The 21,794-nt window shown below is 42.4% G+C and overlaps 1 protein-coding gene across 1 annotated transcript; it reads right to left on the bottom strand.

Annotated features, from left to right (window-relative positions):
* Positions 1-240: 240 nt before the first annotated feature.
* Positions 241-21,619, bottom strand: cspg4ba (chondroitin sulfate proteoglycan 4ba). The gene is made up of 10 exons (XM_028414785.1): positions 21,356-21,619; positions 18,052-18,215; positions 12,729-16,298; positions 11,895-12,368; positions 11,334-11,510; positions 7,231-7,429; positions 6,111-6,242; positions 4,277-4,449; positions 3,725-3,908; positions 241-3,484 (listed from the first exon to the last, which is right to left on the bottom strand). The coding sequence occupies exons 1-10, from the start codon at positions 21,426-21,428 to the stop codon at positions 1,434-1,436; spliced, it is 7,197 nt and encodes a 2,398-aa protein (XP_028270586.1). The 5' UTR covers positions 21,429-21,619; the 3' UTR covers positions 241-1,433.
* Between the last annotated feature and the right edge of the window lie 175 nt (positions 21,620-21,794).

Genomic DNA, 21,794 nt, shown 5'->3' with positions numbered 1-21,794 from the left:
AAACTGATTTAAGTGTAAGAAATAAGGGACGGCTTGCTCCATGATACGTTAGAGAAGAAATGTGCAGGAGTCAAAAAAAAACCTTTTTAAAGCGGTTTATTAAAAATATGGTATAAATAAATATGACACTTCTGTTACATAGTAAGTTACGTCATTCAGATGAGACTGGAATACACTGATACACAGTTCTCAAGTACAAAATTATTTCATAACATATACAGTAAGTTTACAGAGGTGTTCTTTCATTGTCAGAGCAGTACCATTCATTTACAGCAGATGCATCATTACAGCGTCAGCCTACAGCAGATCAGTATCAGTGATAAATAATTCATAATATAAACACCAGCACTCGTCTTAGCAGCCCAATCATCTTAAATCTATGGCCCCACTATTCTCACGATGACGGTGGGAAGAGTACAGTGTTGACTTGCATAATAATTCAGGATCAGTGCCTTGTGCATCTTTAAAATATAAAAAATACTGTGCACAGTAAAATAAAATCATATGTAAAATCATCTCAAAGTGGTTCTAATAGTGGTACAAAACCTCCACATCCCATGTCCATATACAGCCATACCGATTAAGGACTTTGTAATACAACTGCCAATTCATCTAATATAAAACAAAGACCTCAATTACTGAGCGTACATGCAACCCTTGGAGTAAATGACCGTTAACAAAATACCTGAGTGTACAAAAAGTTGCTAATTGCGATAATATATAATACATAAAAACAATATAAAAACTGCACAATCAATCGAAATGCTCAGATCAGTGTGCCAGAGTCAGTCTGTCAGTATTTCACAGTTTCAGGCTCAGTAGGAGAAACTTCGACATGCATGAGGACCAGTTAACAACATGTACATTTACTACGAGGTTGTAAATGCTCAAGAGTTTTAATTACTTGTGCAACTTAAATTAAATCTCAAGTGGTCCTGGTTTTAATTACAGTGGTTCTTCTTTTTTTATTCTTAAAGCTGTAAAGAGTACGTTTGACCATTATTTGTGTATTACCAGCTCAAATAAAAAATATGACTCTATTTGTTTAGCAGCTGGAAATACAAAGGAGGAAATGCAATGCAATCAAGTGGACTAATTACATTTGTTGTGGTGTGCAACCGCATGATGTAGTTATATTTTCAAAAAGTAGTCACAGCCCTCACTCAAGAGTCAGCCTCTACTATCTCTTGACAAAAAGCCTGCCAAACACTTTGTGTACCTGTTGGATGAGAGAAAAACAGAACTGTGCCATAAAAAAAAACAAAAAATCAATGGCCTAAAAGAGGACGAAGAGCTCCGTAATTATGCAGTGGTGGGTGACAATACTGAGTTTGTCCATTCTGTGAAGCCTTTAAATGTCAGTACCTACGAATAAAGTAATAACTGTAGCCTCTGAAGTACACAATCTGTAACAGCATTCTTCAAATCAATCATCATACCCAATACTGATTCTTCTGCAGAGTTGGAGTAGCCGTTCTAATGATTTGGGAAGACGTACCTAGGGAACCATTACTCCAAGAGCTTACAAGCATGTTTGAATCAACCGTGTTATAAGCGGAGCCCTGACTGGGCGTCAATAAACGATCGAGAACAGGACTACCCGGGCAGGTGGGGTTTAAAGGAGTGACGGTCACTGTGGGAACTGTTGTGCTCCTCTGAGATTGGTCTTGATAAGACTGACTGCTTGGAAGACCGGCTGAGGTCTGCTCCTCCTGTGCGGTGGTGCTCTGTTTCCTCCGCCTGTGGTGTCGAAGGTAGACCACCAGGACCACGAAGATGATTACAAGCAGCAGCAGAGCCAGCAGCGGTAAAATGACCAGGAGGGGACTGGAGGTTTTTTGAGGGTAGGACTCTACACGAACTGGTGTGTTCATAAAGGGGAACTCCTCCGTTTGTGATGGTTTTCCAAGAGTGGTACTGAAAATACCAGTTCTGTTGGAGTTCCCCCAGCGGTTACGTCCTCTGAATTTTTGCTGGTTTTTGCTTGGCTGTGGGGTGGAGAGGAAAACTGTCGACAGAACCGGTGACGCACTCTCATTTCTGGATGTCTTTAGAGGCGTCTGAGGAGCAGACGTCGTGGTCGGAACTGGACTCTTTGTGGTTGGGACAAGTGCTGGCTCATATGGCACAATTGTAAAGTGGAATTCCCCTTTAGCAGGTTGGATGTTATCAGCTTTCAATAAAAATACCAGTGAGTCATTCAGCTCCTGAACCCCAGTCAGGTTGGCGTTCAGCTCCAAGGCTACTTTCTCCTGCATCACGTCCTGGAAGGTGAAGGTCTCAGCTGGCACAACTCTACTTTTAGCTTTTGTTTGAACTACCTTCCCATACTTAGGATGGGATATGATTTCAAAGACGGGGTCGCTGCTGCTTATATTAGCCAGTTCAGAAGCATTAAGAAAGCCAGAGGTGAGTTTGACAGTAATCCCGTTGGAAATCTTCAAACCTCTGCCGATCTGGATTAAAGGTTTGGCGGTAACGTTAAGTACTTGGCCAGTCAGATTAGCCTCTGAAGTGAAGGCAGTGAACTCAAAGCTGTCTTCTGCGGAAGACAGGGAGATCATATGGTAGGACAGCGTCCCTGCTTGCAGATCCTGCTGACTGAATTGTGTAACCTCTTGGTTGTCCTTCAGAAGTTTGCCAAATCTGGGAGGTCTTGTAATCAGGTAGTGAATGGTGACATTTTTCCCATTGGTCTCAGCGGCCAGGTTATCCTGGGTCAGAGGTACTGAAGTCTGGCCTTGCTGTAGTGTCAGCGTAGTGTAGTTCACCAGAGAAATGGTGATTTCTGTCACTTCTAGGTTAAAGAGTTTATATATTGGCTTATGATGGCCATCTGTGACGCTGAAGTAGAACACCCCCGAGGCAGCGCTGCCGTCATGGATGAAGTAGACGCTTCTGTTATTAATCTGGGCCTGACTGAAAACTTCTATGGACTCATTCAAACTTCCTTTAAGAGCGAGGTAACCGTTACTAGGCTTGCTAATCACAGCGAATCTTATGTCTTCAGGAGGATTGTCTATGTCTTCCACTTTGAGATTCTCAGGTCCAAGAACCACTGTGTCCCCTTGTACCACACTCAGACTTGGAGCTTTGGTTTTCAGAAGAGGAGGCTGATCATTCACCGGTGTGACTGTAATGTTAAAACGCTCCACCACAACATCGCTAACGTCTTCTGGGCGCTGTGCAGTTTTTCCCTTAGGATTTAGCCATGCACTGAACACAAAGGAATCATGAGCTGTCTCTGAGTTGTCGTGTTTGTAGATGATACCGTACTTGTTGACAATGAACTGGGAGAAGTTCGGTTTCTCCACAGTAAGGTTCCTTTCACCCACCACAATGACGCCATGCTGAGGCAGTGATGTCACCTGAAACCACACCTCATGGGAGCTCCGCTGAGGTGTCGGCAGCTTAGACATCAAGTTTGTGGCATCAAGTTTGGATTCATCAATGACGACACTCTCGCCTTCTTTCACCTCAGCACCTGTCACCAAGAAAAGCACGTGTGTTACTGCGTTTTGGTGCCTAATATGGAAAACATTAGCATGCTAACCTGTTAGAAAATCATATATGTAGCACATACATGTGTCCAAATTTGTCTTAAAATGTTAATTTACCTAGAACCACTTATGACATGTCCTTCTATCTAAGGCCACAGACTTATCAATGACCCCTCGTAACCTTGAAAACAGCTGCTAGAACGGTGGCAGAATTTTGTCCATACCTGTGTTTGCCAGCAGCACTGAGCTGTGTTCAGGTCCAGTATTTTCATAGGAGATGTCTATTTTGAAGGTCTGACTGTCCACTGAAGCAGGCGGTGAGGCCACAGAGAAGGTCATGGAGTCCATGGCTTCCCAGCCCACTGACTCAATGGGGGTTTGGATGTACACAACCTCCTTCCTGTCCACCTGTGGTACGGAAATGTTCCAGAATAAATTGGCCTAAAAGTAACAGTAATCAACCGTTCTGTGGCCTCAATCATTCTCCAGGACGTGTAACATATTTCATCATTATTTAAATCTGCTTCACTCAGCAGTAAATACAGTACGAGCCTCACAGCTTTAAGCGTGCCACACTGTAATCCTTCAGAAATAATTGATTACATAAAAGCGAAACATGTTCCATTCAGCTACAGAAGCACAAAGTCAATTTCCTGAATGAGGATGCAGAGGATGTATTATTCATGCAGTGGAAATCTTTCCACATGAATAAAGATCAGTATTCTTCTATTTTAGAAGAGTACATGTGTTGATATGACCTCCAGCTCTTTACTCACCATGTCTTGTGTAAAAGTGGAAATATCTACAGTTGAATTATCGGGCAGCTTCCTCACCAGACGTCCCAATTTAGGATGGCGAATCACACTGAATGTAATAGTGCGGTTTGAAGTGTTACTGATATCATTGGTCACAGCTTGCAGATGCTCATTGGTAATTGCTTTAGAAGAACCTGGAGAGATTGAAATAAGAGAATTGCTGCATAAATGCCTTGATTAACCAAAGAGTCAGTGCTTCTGTCTGGACTGTGATCACGGTGGTAAAACTTTTGTGTGGTGCCATGAAAATGTTGCATCAAACGTTTCACATCCAAATTATGCAAAGCAAGGTCTGGAATAGACCAATGAGACTCCTTTGATGTGTCAAATTAAAGCTACACTGCAGACATCAGAGACTTTTTACAGCACTGTGTCCAACTGCAGTGCGGGCTGTTACATAAAAATCCAAACAAGACATTAAAAGTAGATCAGCTCCTTGCAGGCGCAAATCTTCCACTTGGGGAAAACATAAAAAAAAAGGAACCTCTACAGAGGAGGAGGATTTTTATTCTAAAGATGAAATGCATTAAATCACCGCAGACCCAATGCCGCTGTGAATATCATGAAGATCCTAAAAAGAGACTGCTGATAAATGATGGAAGGCAATGATAGAGGGAAAGAAGGGCATGAGGCACAGTGACATTCATTCATCACTTGTTGAAAGCAGCCAACATCCTGGGCTCTCATGGGAAATTTCTTGCTGCGAGGAAGAGGAGGATGAGGAAGATGTGGGCTTTCTAGTCTTTCTTACGGTGAAATCCTATCATGCACAAAATCTGTATGAAATGGGCTGTGCCGTATTTTCTATTACCCTGAAAGCTGCCTTTTTAACAGCACTGTTGAATGGAAATTTTATTTATTTTTAAGGTATTTGCCATAAAACAGTGTCAGGTAAACACTTATTTCTTAATGAGCCATGTGCAACCATTTGTCTTTGCACAATTTTATAGAAAGCAGCCAGACTTTTGAGATCTTTTTTTTTTTTTCATTTTGTGAGGAAAAGGAATAAACATTTATCTTCCCCCCACAGTGTGAAAGTGTTTCATGTCTCCCCTTTCCCTCATCAAAACCATTCATTGTCAGTTAAAGCCTCCCTCCCCGCCCTCTCCCTTCCCCTCTCTGCCCTGCCTGGCACAAAGCACAAACAGGGCTGCCTCAGACAGACAGTGGCACAGCTTTTCAAGTACCCACTCACCCCGTGGCTGGGAAGCTCAGCAGAGCGTGCCAGTTGGCTGTTTGCTGCCCTCACGATATTCATCCCCTTTTTTTTTTTTTTTTTATTCACACAGCAGACCACTGAAAACCCTTGAAATGTGTTTGCAGACACAGACGACACCCAGCCAGCCTATTTTTAGCTCCTGAATATTGAGAAGTAGTAAATATTCCAACATTAGGACAGCTGGAGCTGATTTACCAATCTGCTTTTTGTGCCTGGCTGTTGGAAAGACACTGAATTATTCAACTAACAGGATTTTTGGGCAGTTTAGTAGGAGTAAAGCTAAAACATATAAGCTACATACAGCAGATGAGGAAGTCACAAACACACTGATACAACTTCAATTCTCACATTCATCACAAAACAGAGAGGAAATCAATAGTGTGCTGATGGAGGGTGAAGGTACTAAAGAGAAGAAGTGTGTGAGTCGATGACTGAGACACAAAAATATGCTGTTTCAGTCTGTTTTGAGGAAGCAGCTGTGCTCAGAAAACCTAAGCCTATGAAAAAGGCAGATGAGCTCATCTTTTCAGAAGGCCAAAACATCGGGATTTCTTTCAATGATAACAAAAGATTTACCTGGAAACACCATGAGTGGGCGGTTCTTCTCCAAACTGAGCACTAAAGCTTTGGCGGTGATGCTGAAGATCTGCCTGGGAGTGAAGTTCACACCATCATTGACCTGAAAGTTGAATCCTCCAGACATGGCACCTATTAAATAAAAACATAAAACATAAAACAACAAGGAAAAAAATGGATCAACAGATCAAAGCATATGTTCTGTGTTTGTTTGTCTTTTGGACACATGTTCTCATGTTGTTCTAGACTAAAACATATTTGCAAGTAAGCGGGGTGTTTGTTCTGCAAAAAAAAACAATAAAAACAACCTGCTCAGCATTCCTGTATGCAACACAACCAAAAAGTCCTTATTCAATATGTGACTGTGGGTCTGTGTGTACAACAAGAAGCAGGCATATTGGGTGGAGTCCCTGACACATTATTATTACAACCTTTCCTGGAAATAAAGGTAGATAGGAATCAGAACAGTAAGCAGAAACATGACCAGTCACCATCAAACTCTGACCGACCTTTTTCTCAGCATAACACACCAGACTCCAGACTACTGAGTGTTATCACATCCAATCTGTCCTTCAGAGCAGTCTATCTACATGAGAGTTTACAGCTAATGAATAAAAGTTGGACACAGTTCCTGCTGGTGAGTATAACTCAGAGTCGACATGAGAAGAAAGCAAATCAAACCATGAAGTAGCTGCCAACAGCATCTTCTAGTGGGCAGACAGGGAACAACACAAAATGATGCTGGTCATATTACAGCAAGTATTTCCACACATGTAAAAACATCAAATATCATTTTGTTAGTACAGAATTATAGTTTTTAGATAATTTACTTACACAGAATAATCACACTATAGACAACAGAAGGAATAGTTGCACTCATTGCGACAGTTTCTCATGAACCTACCTTACCTTTGCACATGCTAATTGCTAAGCGATCTGTATGTAGCCACGTCCCTATTAATTAGTGCAAATTGCAAGCTATTTCCACACAGCTGCAGGACTGCAGTCACAAAAAAATGCATCAACGGCAACTAAAAATGGAGTGACTAATGTTCAGAAACTGCTTTCACGGGGTTAAACTAAATCAAATTCAGCAAATCAGTTGAAAAAATGAAATTACCTTTGTGCACAAACAGCAGCTGTCCCTGGTCTATGTTTGCTTGGGTAAAGTTGAGCACTGGCCTCATGGGGGCGTTCTTCAGAGCAAGGTGTCCATTGCTGGGTAGAGTGACCATAAAGTGCAGCTCCTCCGGGGGGGTATCCAGATCCTGTGCTCTCAGATCCTCTCCCCTGATTTCTGTCACTGAAGACACCCAGACCTGAACAGAGCACAGATGAGGACACAACAGGTGCCATCTGTCATCTACTTGGAAATAAAGACCTGCTGGCACTTTGGACATTCAGTTTGACATGGCTCATGATGTAGGGGCTAACAGTATTTGACAGCTAAAACCAAGCATGACATTCATTCTGATAAATGAAATGACAAACTTCTATATTTGGTTTTAAACTGAGGCAAAATGGGTTGGAGTTAAACTGAGATAAACTTTTTTCTGTTTTAGTATGTCAGTCTTTCAAATAAATTCCTCTATTTCCAAAATATGTATGCACTAAGTCTTGCTCCATTTTGTATGAATTTAATGCACTCACACAGCTGTTATGAGTAACACAGGCTCTCTGCAAAGATGGCATACAAATGAAAAGATCAACACAAACAGCTGATGCGTCCTTGTCATTCAACACTTCACACAATGGAGTGAGGATGCAGTGGATGTGAGTCTTGCTCCAAGGCTGTTTCACATGTTATCCTCTGTCATTTCCACGGGACAGTATATCACCCACTGAGGCAGAAGATGAAAGAATCATCTCTAAGTCAGGCACCTATAGACCGATCAAACAACAAACTGTAGGAAAACACTTCAGCATCGCTCAAATCAAGGACATCTCGAGACTAAATATAGCCATGCAGACTGTAAACACAGTTAGATTGGCACAGTTAAGTCCGGCTTCTATATAAATTCAAATGCTTCAAGCTAACGTGAAGGAACAGAGGAACTCATTGACACACAACTACTGAACCGTGCAGACACTTGACAACAAAGGATGAACGTCTACACTCCCAGCCAGGGGAACTATTGCATAACAAACCATTGCCGCTTGGTCAGGTTGTCATTCCACAGAAATTAGTGCAATTCTCTATAGCAATACATGGCCTCCACCATCTGACGACCCTTTTCACAGGAGACATTTTTACTAATGTAAGAAAAGCACACGTGTTACTAGTAATGACTTTGACAATGATTCTGCCCTGTTAGCACTGCTGCCTCACTGGTTCGAACCTGGCTGGGGGCTTTCTGTGTGGAGTGGGCACATTCTCACGATGCCTGTGTGAATTCTCTAGAGGTACTCCGGCTTCCTCCCACATACCTAAGACTGGGGACTCTGAATTGGTCATAGGTGTGAGTGTGACTCATCATACTGGTCTGGTCTAGGTCTATTATTTGAACTGATAAATGCAGAAATATGCCATTTTAGATTTTCTCAAATGTTTGGTGAGTCTGTAAACATCACCAAAGAACTAACTTAGAAGAAATGTCTCAAAAGTTCCTACACTCCACAGATAGAGACATCTTTTACTTTGTGTTTGAGTCATATTTTCTGACCACCAGGAAAATGTGGCCTCTGTGATGTTCCCCATTGAGCATTTAGCTTCTAAGTGCCGTACTACAGGTGTTTTTCCACCACAGGAACTAACAGACTGTTACACGACGACCCACACATTCATGTGTTCACCATTAAAACTAAAACTTCACAGGGCAGTGTTTAAAAAAACTCACATGATAGCAACCCATACAACTAGACATTTACCTTCAGGTTTAACTTAAACATAAACAAAAGGAAACAACGCAGATTAAAAGCTGTTGAAAGATACTGATCACCTCCAAATGCAATAGAAAAACAAATGCCATCTCCTTTCCTGTGGTTGAAAAAGGGACTTATTTTTAATCAGCTTTACAGTGCTGATGACAATGGCTAGATTGACTGTTCACACAAAATCATCTGACCCATTATGGAAATGACGATATTCAGTCATTTTTATACAAACTCTTTCCAATTGCCCTTTTTGTATATTCTTCTATTTTCTTATTGTACCTTAAATCGTTTATGGTATTCCGTGTGGACAGCAAAATAAGAATTTCATTATACAGGGAAACCAGTTTCCTTACTGACAATAAACACTTTAAATCTGAATTTACAAACGTCTTGTACATTTTTTTTTGGTATCACATTAAACTACAGTTTAAAAATAAGATGGTGGCAGTCTGTACAAAGAGTGTGATCACAGTTCCATCTTAGCGTTCACACATTAGCAAACAAGCTGCGGATTTATTGGTAACTTCCTACTGCTGCTTTCTGCTAGAAGTTGGTTGAAGTTAGTCACACGGTGACAGGAAGTGGATGGCACACACATACACACTAAAACCCCCCCAAACATGATGTGAGAAACTGCTGCAGAAAGGTTGCAAGGCGCAAGACTGAGGGTGGGTTTAACCATACAAATGATGTCAATAGTGGATCAAAGAAGAGTCTAAATGGACAGAAAATACAACATTAAAGGCTCCAGTGTTACTGGGACTGAGCTGACCTTTAAGTGTTACTTACTGGTACAGAGGCCTGAGGTACGTTTTTCAATTAGTACTTTCTTAACAGTCGCCCCTGCAGTGACACATCCCCACAAATGAGAACACTGGTATGTGAGTTTGTGGGAACTAAACCTCCACTAATCCCACATTTAACAGGAAGTCACAGCAAGACTGATGAAAGGCAGCAGGGTGACTCACTAGACTCAAAGAACACAGACACATGAGATCAATTTGTGCAAATAGCCTCTTGGAGTCAAGATCAATTCCTCAAACACACTGCTCAGGCTGCACCTGATGCAGAATATAATCCCATTTCTATTTATTACATCATGTGTTGGCGCTACCTGAGAATCTCCCACAGGAGATGCTGCTCATAACTCTATGCGCCAATGTTGGCTTCATTTTAAATGTGGAAGATGTGTGTCTTTGATCCACATTCTTTTGGTCTAATTTTAGACCACTGAACATTTTATGTTTTTAAAAATGAAATCCATTTCATTTGCACTTATACAAGGTAAAGCTTTACCAAGTTTGTAACATTAATTATAAACCCAGGGCCACAACAAAAACTAAACAACACATTTTTATCTAAAACTTCCTGAAAACCAAGACGTATAAACACTTAAACACTCTAAAGATGTAAATCTCATTTGAGCCCCAAACTGATGAGAAGCGGCAGAGAGCCACCTGGTGGCCACTGTGAATGTCACAAATCCAAATCTTACATCTAGAAAAACAGGAAATAATGAGTGATGATGATGATTTAACTTGGAATTAGAATTTATAACAGAGATGCATATATGCAGATACCTCTTCCTTAAGAAAACTATTAACTGGCCTCTGACTTAAAGTCACTCTTCTCTACAAGATTCCAGAAAAATCTGAGGTATTTGGGTCAAAGTCACACAGACAATACAGACCTACACTTCGACCTGTGCTCTCCCAGGTTCAGCTACTAAAGTGGATTGACAAACTCACCTAATCTATGTGCACACATATTCAGAATACATGTAAAATGGTAGTGATTAACTAGCAAAGTTTCTCTGGGTAAGAAAACAGTGAAGCGAGATGTGAAGCAGCGGAAGCTGGACTGTGCTGAGGCCATGTGGTCACAGTGGTTGTTATTTCTAGGTCATGGCATCATGTCCCTAAAGATGCTCTGGAATGAATTCAATTAATGTTTGCCTCTGCTCAGTGCCTGTGGGTTGTTTCACAGTTCTGTATTCACAAGGAGCATGGTCAGCTCAGATGGCACATTATGGCAGCTCGCTCTTTAATTCACTAAAGAGGTATGGGTATATTCTATTACTAGAGAAATATCTTTGAGCATATAACACCTAAGCACCATCACAAACTTTCCTACAGGTTTCAGGCATATATATGTCAGTGTATGTTTGGCACTGCCAGGCCCCCCTGGACCCTCCTCCACATAGCAATCATAGTTTCCCTCCTCCTGCCAGCCATGGCAACTTGCAAAACTGCCCACATGAAAATTGTCTGACAGTAAGCCTCAGTGCCAGACCTGCTAGTAAAAAAAAAGTGTCCAGGGTTTAAATATAGAGCAGCAGTGCAGACTCACCCTGAGGACCCTGTTGGCTGTAATAACAGGAGGCTCATCGTTGACAGCTGTAACCTGGATGTACACCGTCTGGGCTGCACTCTGCTTCCTTAGGCTTGTGTCGTTAGCCACCACAGTGAAATTATCAGCTAAGGTTTCGCTGCTGTCATGGACGTAGTAAATAAACTCATGTTCCACCTGGTGAAAGATTAGAAAAAATGTCAGGTAGCTGCAAAACATAGCACTACATGACATGCAACAAAAATAGAAGGTGTGGAGAAACTATGTGGGCCAGAGTGAGATGAAAACATGATGAAGAAGCCCTGTTCTTTCATTTTAACCTGGTGATTTTATACTGCAATACTGTGTATCGTGAAAGTAAAAAAACATACGTGCAAAATGTCACTAATTAACTTGATCACTGCTAAAATAATTAAATTACCAATTCTTTTTAAATCACTGTATCCTCTAAGAGCCTTCACTACGAGTTAGAGACATGAAAGATTTTACTGCCACACTAAATCAGACTGTTTATCCAATGGTGCAAGTGTGGGTGTCTGAGTGTCATCACGAATATCTCACCTGTCTCCTGGTGAAAGTGGTTATGGGCACACCAGGATGTCTAGAGTGCTCGATGTGACCATGATGCGGGGGCTGGGTTAAACTGTAAAAGAAGTTGATTCCAGAAAAGTGCCGGTTGGTGACTTTGAGCATATCCTGGGTTAGTGCCTTGGAGGCGCCCTCGTTCAGTGTGAAATTGGTGACTTGAAGTGGGATGTGGAGTGGAATAATGTCAACAGTCATGCTAATGTCACTGACGTCAGTGACTCCGTTGGTGGCATCAAGGATGAAGGTGTCGTTGGCTTTGTTTTGCTCCACCTGCACGTACTGAATGTTCCCACCGTTAACATCATTTTGGGTAAACGTCTTGACAGGTGACTGTTTGGTTCCGACATAGCGCTCCTCCGCTTCAACAAAACGCCGGAGAAAGCCATGAGACGGGGCTACCTTCACTGTGAACACAATCTCAGATGGCAGGTTGTCCTCGTGTGTGACCTGCAACCATCAGAAAACCTCCACTGGTTAAATTTGAAATGTCTTAAGTGTCCCAATAGTTTAGATTTTATTCATTTCTCAATTTAACTTGACATCACTGTCAAATGTAAACAAACATGGGTCAGCATTCAGTTTTTATCCTTTCAGTAGAATTTAGAGCAAAGACATTAAAGAGCTTCCCCCTCTGCCCAATACAAACAGTGATAATTCTAGCCATTTTCAGGTTAGAAATCCCTTAATGGGAAATGTTATTAATCATTCGTCTTACTAAAACTTAGGAAGTAGCGGAAGCATATACATAATATGGAAAAATACATCCGTATTAGTTTTTTCATTTTCAAATCTCTCTGACACACTCACCTCTAGTTTAGCCTCGTCGATTTTCCCCGGTTTCCCTTCCTCCACCACTACAGTATCATGATGTTGCACGATGGGTGGCCTCTGATGACTTTCCAGATAAACCTTCACACTGACTCTCTCTGTAAGCTGAAGACTTTTAGCCTTCACTGTCAAGTTAAAACTGTCTCCCAAATGTTTGCTGTCATTGTGCCAATAGGAGATCAGTCCAAGCTTTAAGTCCAACTGCGTGAACGTCTCCACCTTTGTGTCATTGCGATAAAGACCTCCGTACTTGGGAGGTTCAGCCAACATGAAGGTGACCTCCTGGTCATTTCTGATGTCCAAATTTGATATGACACTAAAATTGCCGCTCGAAAAGGTCACCGATTGTCCCTTCTGAACCAACAGGCCAGTGTTATTGCCAACCTTTAAGAAAGGGTCATGTGCACTGATGTCTAGAAGGCTTGATACAAAATGTTTTCCATCTGAGACAAAGAGCACAAACCTGCCAGTGCTCACTCCTTTGTGAATGAACAGCACTCGTTTCTCTTCCAAATCCTTCTGCCGAAACTGGAACAGTCGATGAGTGGTGTCATTAACAAGCACAAGGTCTCCCATTGGGATCCCACGTCGTGTGTAAATTAACTGGCTGTCATCAAAATCTGAGTCTGCATCATGATAACGTAAATCATCAATAGTGAGTAACTTCTGACTGTCCCTCACTACATGGAAGACTTTGTCAATGACCCGCACCGGCTTGTGGTCATTGACTAGCTGAATAGAAATGTTAAATGTTCCTTTTTTGGAGCCAATTTCATCCTCTGCGATTACAGATTTGAACTCCTGGCTGGTGGAGGCTATAAAAGTGAAGTCGTCATGAGTCGTTTCACTGTCATCATGCACATACATAATGCGTTCCTCTGATATATCCTGATTACTAAAGGTTAGGATGTTGTCATAGCTCGCATTGGAATTTGACTGACTAATACGGGCTAACTTTCCATGTTTGGGGCTGCTAATCACGGTGTAGAACATGTCCTTTGTACTCAAAGTCTCTGAAAACAGTTCATCTTTAGTGATAAGTTTACTTTCTCCCTCCTGAAGTGAGAGTCCTTCATTTCTCATGAACACACTGTTGACATCAGCTTTAATAGAAAACTGGAAGTCAGAGTTTTGTGACTGAGCATGCTTGGACACAAGCTGAAATTTGAACCGATCAGTTGTATCTTCATGAGGTCTGTCAACAAGCTCATAGTGCACCCTCTTATCCGTTACATCTTTTTGGCTAAAGGTGGAGTTCTTATTCAAGACTGTGGTGTCAAGAAGGAGCTTCCCTTTCTTTGGTATGGTGAGAACGCGAAAATAAAGGTCAGCCTCTGAGAGGGTCACACCGTCAGCTCTGGCAAAGAGATAATCTGAGTTCAGTGTCACTCTCCTAGCTTTATCCAAATTTATCATAACATTCCTCACCAGGTGGTAGGTAACCCACTTCACAGTAATTGGGAAGAGTATTTCAGTGGTTGCTCTTGCAGCCACATTAACTTTGCATTTAATGTAATCTGTGGCATTGGAGGTCTGGATGTCTTGATAGGTGCTAACATACCTCAGGCGTTCTTTATCCAGAAGCCTTTGTGAAAATGAGTCAGTGTACCTCCACTCACCACTTGAGTGAAGTCTCTGGAGTTCTCCATATTGTGGGGCTTCAGTGATATCATATCGGATGTCCACAACTTGTTTCACAGCATTGGTTTGCACACCCAGTTGCTTTGAACCAATTATAGCCGTGTCTCCCTGTGTGATCTCAAGCCCTGTGTTATTTACAACCTTATACTCCAGTGCTACAGCCATGACTCTTAAGACAACAGTGTTGCTTACTTTCTCCCCATCGCCGACTCTAAAAACGATCCTTGAATTTCGGACTCCTGTGTGAACATAATACACCCTCAGTTCCTCCATGTCTACATATGAGAATGAGGTCACTGCATTGCCAGGGTTACTTTCAATTTCCAGATATCCTGCATCAGCATTTAGGTTACCAAGCACAGAGAAGACGAGGTCAGTGGAGTTGCTGTCAATGTCCGTGGCCTTCAGGACATCCGTAGTGAGGCGTTTCTTTGAGTTCTCCAACAGGACAAAGAGATTTCCTTCAGGGAGGCTCAATTCAGGTGCATCGTTGGTAGGTGTCACAGTAATGTTGTAGCGGTACAATTTACTGCCGTTCAGATAATCAGGAGCTGCCTTTCTGCTGCTAGAAAAAATTGAAAATATAAAGAAGTCGTCTGGTTCCTCAGACCCTCCATGGATGTACATCGCTCGCCCGTGCCAAAGGTCCAGCATGCTGAATGTGTTCTCCTCTTGGTCCTGATCAACATCAAGCCTAATCTGACCTCGGACTGGCTGTTCCCGAATGCGAAACATTATTTGAGACTGACGGATACCAAGCTTCTTGAAGTCTAAAAGAACCTTAATGTGTTTCGCCTCAAGAGATCCTCGACCACCCTCTGGCACAACAAGGTTTTTAACCTGCACAAAATTTGTGCCATGCCTTCTGTCTAAGCCTATTGCTAAAGTGGACATGTGAAGTGATGGTGTTGGTGTCACTAAGTGGAAAAGAGATCCAGGAACACTTGTTGGAGTCACAGTGGTGGATGGTTCTGGTTCTTTCTCTGGCTCACAGCCCACTGAGATATCCTTAGTGACTACAGCATTAGAGAGACCCATCCTAACACTGTTGACTTCAATATTCTTTACACATCCTTTGAAGGAACCTCCTCTGACACGTTTTCCAGACACAGAGATGAGCCCCACCTTTCTGACTTCTGATCTGGTGCTATCATCAATACCTCCAATAAATAGATTGCCTTTAAGCTGAAGTCCCTTTGAGCGAGAGCTAAGGCTGCTTTTCACAATCTCTCCATCTACTGTCAGCTCGAGGCTCTTGGAATTGAAATGTACTTTGATAGAATGCCATTTCCTGTCATTGATGAATGTAAGCGACCGCAGCTCAGTTTTGGTTCCACCTTTCCCAACAATGGCTACTGGTAAGCCTTCCTGAATTTCCACCGCCACAAAATCCCCCGCTCTGGCCGAACTATAGAGAATAATTCCCTCCGTAGCTGAACTGTGCACAACACACTCAAACACTGCTTCCTGCTGAGCACTCCATCTTGGAAGAGAGACGTATGCCTTGGAGCTGAAGAAGCTGATAGGGTCCTCCTCAGTGGCAAAGAACTGAGGACTGCAGCCTAAAGACACTTCATGGACATTCTTGAATCCAGTATATGGCCTCAGTGATGACAGCAAATCATGTTCATTGTAGACCACCTCCTCCATGCAGCCTCTGAAGCTGATTGGGTCTCTGGGCAGATAAAGTCTGTCCAGACTTCCTGAGCCTCCAACATAGAGATCATTGATGTTGAGGCTGTGATGTGAAACTGGCATCTTCACACTTGTGTGAGAGTTTTTGTCGACCGTCATAGTGGCGTTGCGCTTCACATGGTGGACCTCCACAGAGTGCCAGGCCAGATCATTGAGCTGGGTGCCTCGCTCAGATTCTAGTACTTGCTCCCCCGATCCAAGATCCAGTTTTAGCTAAGATAAGAATTAAGATAACATATTACAAAAGTAGAAGGAAAAACACGTAATGATCTAAGCAACATTTCAGGTCTGATGTACTGATGTACTTCAAGAACTGTTTGATGAACGTTTAGTAAATCATTCCTGGTCTCCCAACCTTGAGGTCTACTGACTTTGGTTACCCCATGAGCTTTCCTGTACCACCACCAAGGTTTTGTATTTTGTGACAATAATTTGACATCAGATATAGTATTGCCGCAAACCTTCATTTTGTGTAGTAAAGAATTAAAACTTTTCAGTTATCCTTCAAAATGTATCAGTATCTAGTTGTTGGGTTTTGTAGCTAAATCCTGATCCTCTGGTGAGGATTTGACATTTCCTCTAGCATTGTCATGAGGCTGACATTTGTAGTTCTGGGCAAAATTACAAATGCCGTTTCTAAAAATATTTTTCTTCCGACAATTGCTTTGATATGATGACATGTGATAATTAAATGGTTAACACCTGGAAAGGTAAACACAGGATTTTGGCTGTGAATATGAGATGACGTCACCTGTTGTTAAAACAAACAGAAAGCTTTGTGATTGAAAGCAGGAAGAACACTATTATCTTTTTTTGCCTGGAGCTATGCATGTCCTTGGAGCATCATGTCACCATCTCAACCTAATGCTGCATTTAGATGACATGCTTGTCAAGGCTTGCTGCCTGGAGTCCCTGCTATCCATGCTCAGGCTTCCAGGAAGCGACGCTCATATCTGACTCACATGGAATAAGACCCCCAAGCCTGAGGAAAAGTTGTGTCGGCGAACAAAAAAAAAAAAAAAATTAAATCGTGACTAGTGCCGGTTTAAGGAACAGGGAGGCGCAGTTCGCTCCTTGTGCTCAGTGAAGTACGACAATTCAGCACAGTTGTCAGTGTGATTCATTCCCAGCAGCAAAAGGCTAACACAAATAGAAGCTTAGTCACAGGGATTTCTCGGGTTTGAAACTCTATAATGGATATCAGAGAACTTCTTAAGAATTTGTCTGCATATATAAAAAAGGGCTTCCGACAGTACATCTGTCCATTCTGTTTGATGATTTAGCCTGGCAGAGCTCCTTACAGGATGGACTAGAGGCAGTCTTAAAGGAGCAAATGTACCCATAAATCCTCCCAGCAAGGCTTGGGCTAAAAATAGTGTGGCCAGCTTAGGACACATGGCTTATCCAAAATTTCTGAAGTGTGCTTAAAACATATTTTGTAACAATTAATCTCAAATTAATCTCTAGCATATTATGGTTATGACTATGCTATTCGTCATTAGTCACAGCCCCGTATCATTAAATAGTGGTTGCAGCACACGGAGGGAAATGCAGACTGATAGGGTTCATAGTTTATCAGATAAAAGGCAGATGCAACTGAGCCTCCATCCTCTCGTCAGAAACAATAATCCCTCAACGTCATCGTTCAGAATAAAAACAGATCTGACTGAATTCCCGATTTCCTATTTTCCCCTGTGACAAGAAGTGACTAGTATGAAGTTAACACTCAGTTCACACCATTCATGCTTGTCTGCTTGTGTTACTGTGTTGAGAGACTGACACTGTCAACAGAGATGGAGCCATAGCTCACGGTATCTAGTGTTTGTGTGTCTACTGGGCTTATGCATGCAGTCGAGCACGGTGAGTTCTGCATGCATGTACATATAGGCGCATGTGTGCATGCAAGCGTGAGATCATATATGCTTCAACACATATGCTGATGTGTGGAGGCCATGGATGTACCCACCTGCAGGCGACCGGCATGGAGCTCTAGTAGAAAGTAGTTGGTCTGGCCGGCAGCTAGAAACAGCAGGCCGTTGGTGCTGGAGGTTCGGAAGCGAACGCGGAGCATGTTATGGTCAGATGACTCTGCTGCCTTGAGCTGTACAAAGCCGTCACCATAGAAGGAAGCTGTAAGAGAGACATTACAGGGAGTGATAGAATAGGAATTAGAAGGAGCGTGTACACGTCTAAATGCCTTTCATGTTCACTGTCTTTCGCAAGCTACAACAATTATTCAAACAGAGCTGAGTGTGAGAGAGAACTGGAACAGAAAGTACAGTAGCAACAACTACAGAAAACACAGAACAAGTCAAGTCAAGCGTTGTGGGCTTAATATAGCCAACATGTGACATTTAGATATAAAAGCCAGGCTAATTATCATCCTGTTTGTTCTTTACAAGTGGAGCAGATTCTATGCAAGTAGCAAGTGTGCTTTCACACACACACACACATATTTTAACTTAACAGACGGTGTCCACAAATTATACCTCACCTGATTTTAAAGAATGCTTGTAAGATTCTTTGGATCTGCTCCATGGTGGGCCAGTTGTGTGTTCAGTCATAATGATTTACATGCAGCCAAGTAAGACAAGTGTGTAATTTTTTAGAGCTTTAAAGCTTTGCCTATAGAATAATAACAACCTTTAGGATGAAACAAAGCCAGAGCCCATGCACTGCGGCAGAATTGCAGGTTTATGTCCCTGCTCGTTTGTAGCTTTGGGAGAAAGTTGTTCATGGACTGTCCAAAACTGTAGGAATGACATATGTGAATTTTAAAGGTATTTGACTTTAATGCCATAACAGCAGTGTACAAACCGAGGCAGTGGATGCAGAGGTGGCTCGGAGGGAGTCAGACATGTTTGGGCCTGCCCTGCCCTGACAGGAACCTTCAACCTGAACATGAAAGGCTCTGACGTCCCCACATTGTCTGTGGCCTCATGTTCCAGAAACACCGTAGCGGACGGACCCAGCTGTTTCTTCTACCTCACCTCCCTGCCATTTCACATCACCCTGTAATCTGGGCTAACGTGCTCTGAAGCACTGTCATCTGAGCCTCTGTGCCCGGGCACCACCAGCACAGGTTTTAATGAGCTGCATGAGTCCCATGCACATTCAAAGGTTAACAAACATCTTCACCTCTATAAAGAAACGTGTCTGCTCCACGTTTGGTTTATTTGTAGTTCATGACCTGGGGGGATGCACAGCTTACTACTAATGGGTGACAGTGACTCACAGTGGAAGCTAGATAAAGTTAATGTGAGTTCATGCATTGTTTTTAAAGAGGTTAATGAACTAAAGTTTAGTGTGCTCCAATCGGTGTAGATTGTGCAGTTTAAATCAATCCAATTTAACTAGTAAAGCATGCAAATGCACCCTTCAGGCATATCAATAAACAGTGGTCAATCCATGGGAGCTGACTGCAGATAAACCTCCGACGCTGCTACATCAAGCCCATCCAGAAGCGTAATGACCCAAAATGACAGGCAGGGGTTGAGTTATAGCTTCCATCTCGTTGTCTATATTTGAAGTTTAGACGGACTGTCACGCTGCAAACATGGCGACTGTCGGAGTGCATGATCATAATTGTATTTTTCAAAAGAAGGGTCCGTATTTCACAAATTCTGCTAAAGGTATGCAAAGATATGAGCAGAAAACTCAATCCATGGTACAACTAAATGCACATGTAAAATAAAGACAATTGAGACCAAGTAGAATGCAGCCAGCACCCAGCATTGTTATTCCTCACTGATTCCGACTGACAACAATTATCGTACTTTTCACTTTTCACATTGTTTTTATCCATCTGCCTGGCTCTGTGTACATAACAAGGATTAGGCATTTGCAGAACTGGTCAAGAGGAACGCAACAACATTTCTCCCTTAAGTTCACAAGGATGGACATACATGCTCAATTGTGTTTTGTCGTCACCACACCGACGTTAGAGTCATATGATCGAACGTCATTTTAGGGCAAAACTAAAGGATCTCCCAACACAACCTGCCGTTGAGGTTATGGATTCCTGGAAAATTTGGAACAACTGCAAGTCGTGAAATGTGGATATTTTGAGGGGTGGGTATGTAAATGAAAGAGCACGGTGAGAAGACAATACCCATCTGACTGTTCAAAAGAAAAAGAACAGGAGGTGTTTTAAGGGTTGTTCTGTAATCTGCGTGTCTGCAGGGCCAGGTACAATGCATTTTTTTTTTAAAGAATTTCAAAGCGGGTGACCTTTTACTAAACACTGGCATAGAGTTCCTTTGAAGGGCAAGACCAGTGCTTGTCACCGCCTGTGTGCTCATTTTGCACAACACATCGGAGATGCAACTTGACTGAAGTTCCTCTTTGGTTTTTAGTGACGTGTCATCCTGTGATTGTTTTTACAAATGCAGAGGATGAACGCACACACACACAGAAACTCACTGAAGTAAAATAAATGTCTATGCTGTAGTTATTTTCAATGGTGAGAGTGAGTCACTGTGAAATAATTCCTGATTATCCCCCAGGGGGCCACAGACTGTATGACACATGTCCAGGATCAAATCAACCAGACAGGATAAGGAATGCCCATATGGATGTAAATAATGTACATCTGAGCTTAATAAAAACATGTTTGCCTTCTCCGCCTCTTAGGTCTTTCAACACGACAACAACTGTCCATTCATTTCTCCTTCCATTACTTCATTTGAGTGCGCTATTGTCACAGTCAGATAGTTCTTCCAGTGCAATGGGCATCACAGTCCCATTTCTGCTGTTGCTGCTGATGATAAGGTGAGAGCACTGTGAGGGGTTATCCAGCCATGCATGCACGCATTGTCAAAAGTCTACACAGCAAATCATATGTATGAGTGGGACCCTGAGGTTTATCAGCTAAATTAACATGAGAAATTACAGAGACGGGACGTGCAGTTTTAAAAGCATCGTGACCAGCCTGTCCTCATTCACATCTGATTTAATCCTGTTACACTGAGGTCAACATTTAAAAGACCTGTGAAGCACGTACAGAAAACATTAACAATCCACTAAGCTTGCTTTTAGAGACACACACACGCACAATGTGCTTGACACTGGTGGAGTTTGACACTATCTGGGTGGTTGTTTCATTTTGTTGGTGGGGGCTATTAGCTTTCACTGCAACACTGTAAACAGTGGAAAACTCCTTAAAGACAATATAAGGCTCTCATTCACAGGCATGCAAGATTCACACTTGAATGAAACGTCAACATGAGGTTTTCATTCACAAGAAAAGTCCTAAAAAAGAAAGTTGTTACCTCCCGAAGCCAACTGGACCAGCAGCGACCACCAAAGCAGACCGCGGAGCCACAACTTCTTCACGGACTCCATCTTTTCTTGCCTCGGTGGTGGAAACACGCAAATGTTTAGCCGGTTGTTCGGTTACATATTTACAAACATGTTGCGTTTTCACGTTCCCGGTAACGTTCAGAACAACAACAACAACACCCCCGGTCCGGTTCAGGTACCAGTCCAAACAGTGAGAAGCAGCAGAGAGTGGAGCTGTGTCAGTGAGTGCAGCCGCGGCGGCGGAGCCCGAACTGAGCGACCGACCGACACGAGCCCCCCCACCAACCAACCAAACTCCGCCTCGTGCGTGTGAGCGTGCGCGGTTAATCCCAATTTTCAAAATAAAAGCTGCGGAATGAAAGAAGAAACTGCTGCCGGATTATTTAAAGATTATAAGAGAATAAAGAA

This window comes from Parambassis ranga, chromosome 9 (genome assembly GCF_900634625.1).
Source record: "Parambassis ranga chromosome 9, fParRan2.1, whole genome shotgun sequence".
Lineage (NCBI taxonomy): Eukaryota > Metazoa > Chordata > Actinopteri > Ambassidae > Parambassis > Parambassis ranga.
Note: the sequence above shows the minus strand (reverse complement) of the source record. Positions and strands in the feature narration are given on the sequence as shown.